We start from the raw sequence: 3,351 nt of genomic DNA, 5'->3' as shown, positions 1-3,351 counted from the left end.
TCATGGCATACTTAGATTGGTCAGAAAAATTCAAGTGAGAGGAAGCTTTGAATAACTGCAGTGAAGTTTAGCTTTACTCTTTTACTTTCAATTTCAAGTTTAAAAAGTACCTTTTCTCTGTGCCATGAAAGTCAGCGACGTCTTCAACAACCAATTCTTCCCAGCAGCAGGCTACACAATTATTCCTGGTATTATATGTTTCATCCTCAAACATCAAAGTTGACACGGAAACAGTCCCTCTCTGATGATCGATTGGTGTTCACATATCCAGCTTTTGGCCCACTGGCCTATATATGCACGCCCCCTTCACACCTTCTTTTGCTCATTGGCTAGCTAGGGACATGTAAAACCTTGTACACCACTACCTAGCAGTAGCCTGATCCAAGTGCAGTGTGTGCACGGTAAGTGATCTCAAGCAGCCAAAGGTAACAATGGCAGAACAGCATAAAGATGGCCTCCCGGACGGTGTCGCGCCGCCGCGGAAGAAGACTAACGTCCGGTTCGCTTTTGCCTGCGCCATCTTGGCCTCCATGACCTCCATCCTTCTCGGCTACGGTACATATATATTCTTCATTCATCGAAGTATATGTAATTATGTATATATAGACGTTTGATGTTTCCTCTGGCCGTCAATTAAAAGTCATGTAGTAAAATTGCTGGTGAAGTACGTGCATGGTGATGTTTTAGCTAGTGACTGTCTTCATGTTACTTATACGTGCTTTCTAGACATCGGGGTGATGAGCGGCGCGGCGCTGTTCATCAAGGAGGACCTCAAGATCTCAGACGTGGAGGTGGAGGTCCTGCTCGGCATCCTCAACCTCTACTCGCTCATCGGCTCCTTCGCGGCAGGGCGCACCTCCGACTGGATCGGACGCCGGCTCACCATCATCCTCGCGGCCGTCATCTTCTTCGTCGGGGCCATCATGATGGGCTTGTCGGTGAACTACCCCATGCTCATGGCTGGCAGGTTCGTGGCGGGCATCGGCGTCGGCTACGCGCTCATGATCGCGCCCGTCTACACGGCCGAGGTCTCGCCGGCGTCATCACGGGGGTTCCTCACCTCCTTCCCCGAGGTGTTCATCAACTTAGGCATCCTGCTCGGCTACGTTTCCAACTACGCCTTTGCCCACCTCAGCTTGAAGCTCGGCTGGCGCCTCATGCTCGGCATCGGCGCCGCGCCTTCCGTCGTCCTCGCGCTCATGGTGCTCGGCATGCCCGAGTCCCCGCGGTGGCTGGTCATGAAAGGCCGTCTCGCCGAGGCCAAAGTGGTGCTCGGCAAGACCTCCGACACGCCGGAGGAGGCCGCCCTGCGGCTCGCGGACATCAAGGAGGCGGCCGGCATCCCCGCGGACCTCGACGGGGACGTCGTCGCCGTGGCCAAGAGGACCGGCGGCGAGGAGCGCGTGTGGAAGGAGCTGATCCTGTCCCCGACGCCCGCCGTCCGGCGCGTGCTCCTGTCGGCGCTCGGCATCCACTTCTTCCAGCAGTCGTCGGGCATCGACTCGGTGGTGCTCTACAGCCCGCGCGTGTTCCAGAGCGCCGGTATCGCCGACAAGAACAAGCTGCTGGGCGCCACGTGCGCCGTGGGCGTGACCAAGACGGTCTTCATCCTGGTGGCCACGTTCACGCTGGATCGCTTCGGCCGCCGGCCTCTCCTGCTGACGAGCACCGGGGGCATGATCGTCAGCCTCGTCGGCCTCGGGTTCGGGCTCACCGTGATCGGCCACCACCCGGAGGGCACCACCATCCCCTGGGCCATCGGCGTCTGCATCGCCTCCATCCTCGGGGTGGTGGCCTTCTTCTCCATCGGGCTCGGCCCCATCACGTGGGTGTACAGCTCCGAGATCTTCCCGCTTCACCTGCGCGCGCTCGGGTGCGCGCTCGGCGTCGGCTTGAACCGCGTCACCAGCGGGGTCATCTCCATGACCTTCCTGTCGCTGTCCAAGGGCATCACCATCGGAGGCAGCTTCTTCCTCTACGCGGGCATCGCCTCGCTCGCCTGGGTCTTCTTCTTCACCTACCTCCGCGAGACACGCGGCCGCACGCTGGAGCAGATGGGCGACCTCTTCGGCATCCCCAACATGGCCGACGATAGCGACCAGCAGTCGTCGCCCGGCAAGGAGAAGAAGACCTCGAGCAACGTCGAGATGTCATCATCGACGGCCACTAGTAGTGATATCAGAAACGAGTGATGAAGAAATCACGGGGCATGCACTGAGAAGGTTATCTGAAGTACTAAGAACTAAGAAGGCGCGCTTGAGAGAGATTGCGCGGCGGTGGCACGACGCATGAAGGCGATGACCGGTCGGCAGAAGCGCGGCGCATCACGCATGTAGTAAAAGACCCTTTTTTTATGTTCAAAGTATAGGAGTACGTACTTATTGCAAGAGGATAACTTTCTTGTTTGGCCTTTTTGGCCTCTTGTCTGTACGGGGAGGTAGGGAATTATTACACTTGCAGGAGTACGTGTGTGTCGACGTGTATCGTGTAAGCAATAACAAGTGATGTATGGACAAAGCACGAGAGTACAATATGCATGCATGGTGGTTGGCTTGTACAGTACTATGAAGCAAGCTAGCTAAGGTCTGGTGCTAAATGAAGTGTCTCAAACAACTCAAAGAGGTTAAGAAATTTGGGATCGGAACCACTTGTCAGTTGCCTCCCTCAAGTAAAAGATAGGTAATGTTTTAAGTTTATCTTAAGTCAACCAAACTTTGTTGATTACGGAATACTTTTTACGTTTTGAGCTTGAATGCTTTGGAAATAATACGAGTAGAATGGTCTTCAAATATATAGTTTTAGAATCTGTCTAGGCAACAACTGAATTTTGTCTATGCATTATAACTATATTTACACTGTCCTATTACTATATTTACAATGATTTCATCGGTGTAATTTATTTATTACAGATCTTAGAAAAATATATAACAAACTTTTTAGAAAAAATTATAAATTATTTCTATAGATCATAGATATCAAAGAAATATATGTCAGATTTTTCACAAACGTGCATACCAAAACGTGTGATATTTTTGTATTTTGGTCCTTTTTTAAAACATTTTTTAGAAAAATACCACTGCCAAAACGTTTTCTGAAAATAGACCGTTTTTAGGCGTCTTAGGACATGACGCCGAGGTATGAGGGTCGGCGTCGACTGACACGACGCCGAGGTCTTGCCACGTCACGGACGACCCCGGTCGACGGCGACACGGTGGCGCATGGGGCCCACTACGTCGGCGTCGTGTCAGCCAACGCCGGAGGCCGAACCTCGGCGTGTAGTCTCACCACGCCGAGCTACCTGTTCAATGAGGTTCAAAACTCAATTCTACCCCAAAAACGCGACTGAACATA

At 52.8% G+C, this 3,351-nt stretch overlaps 1 protein-coding gene across 1 annotated transcript; it reads left to right on the top strand.

Annotated features, from left to right (window-relative positions):
* Positions 1–319: 319 nt before the first annotated feature.
* LOC136539494 (putative polyol transporter 1) lies at positions 320–2,517 on the top strand. Its single transcript, XM_066531461.1, has 2 exons — positions 320–555; positions 727–2,517. Exons 1-2 carry the CDS (start codon positions 432–434, stop codon positions 2,190–2,192), a joined length of 1,590 nt encoding a protein of 529 aa, XP_066387558.1. The 5' UTR covers positions 320–431; the 3' UTR covers positions 2,193–2,517.
* The last annotated feature ends 834 nt before the right edge of the window (positions 2,518–3,351 follow it).

The sequence above is a fragment of the Miscanthus floridulus genome, chromosome 2 (genome assembly GCF_019320115.1).
Source record: "Miscanthus floridulus cultivar M001 chromosome 2, ASM1932011v1, whole genome shotgun sequence".
Lineage (NCBI taxonomy): Eukaryota > Viridiplantae > Streptophyta > Magnoliopsida > Poales > Poaceae > Miscanthus > Miscanthus floridulus.
Note: the sequence above shows the minus strand (reverse complement) of the source record. Positions and strands in the feature narration are given on the sequence as shown.

Bases quoted from the DNA above. Each gene is read 5' to 3' on its own strand.
- LOC136539494 (XM_066531461.1), top strand. From the start codon at position 432: ATGGCAGAACAGCATAAAGATGGCCTCCCGGACGGTGTCGCGCCGCCG. The intron at 556-726 runs GTACATATATAT...CGTGCTTTCTAG, and splicing joins CTCCATCCTTCTCGGCTACG to ACATCGGGGTGATGAGCGGC.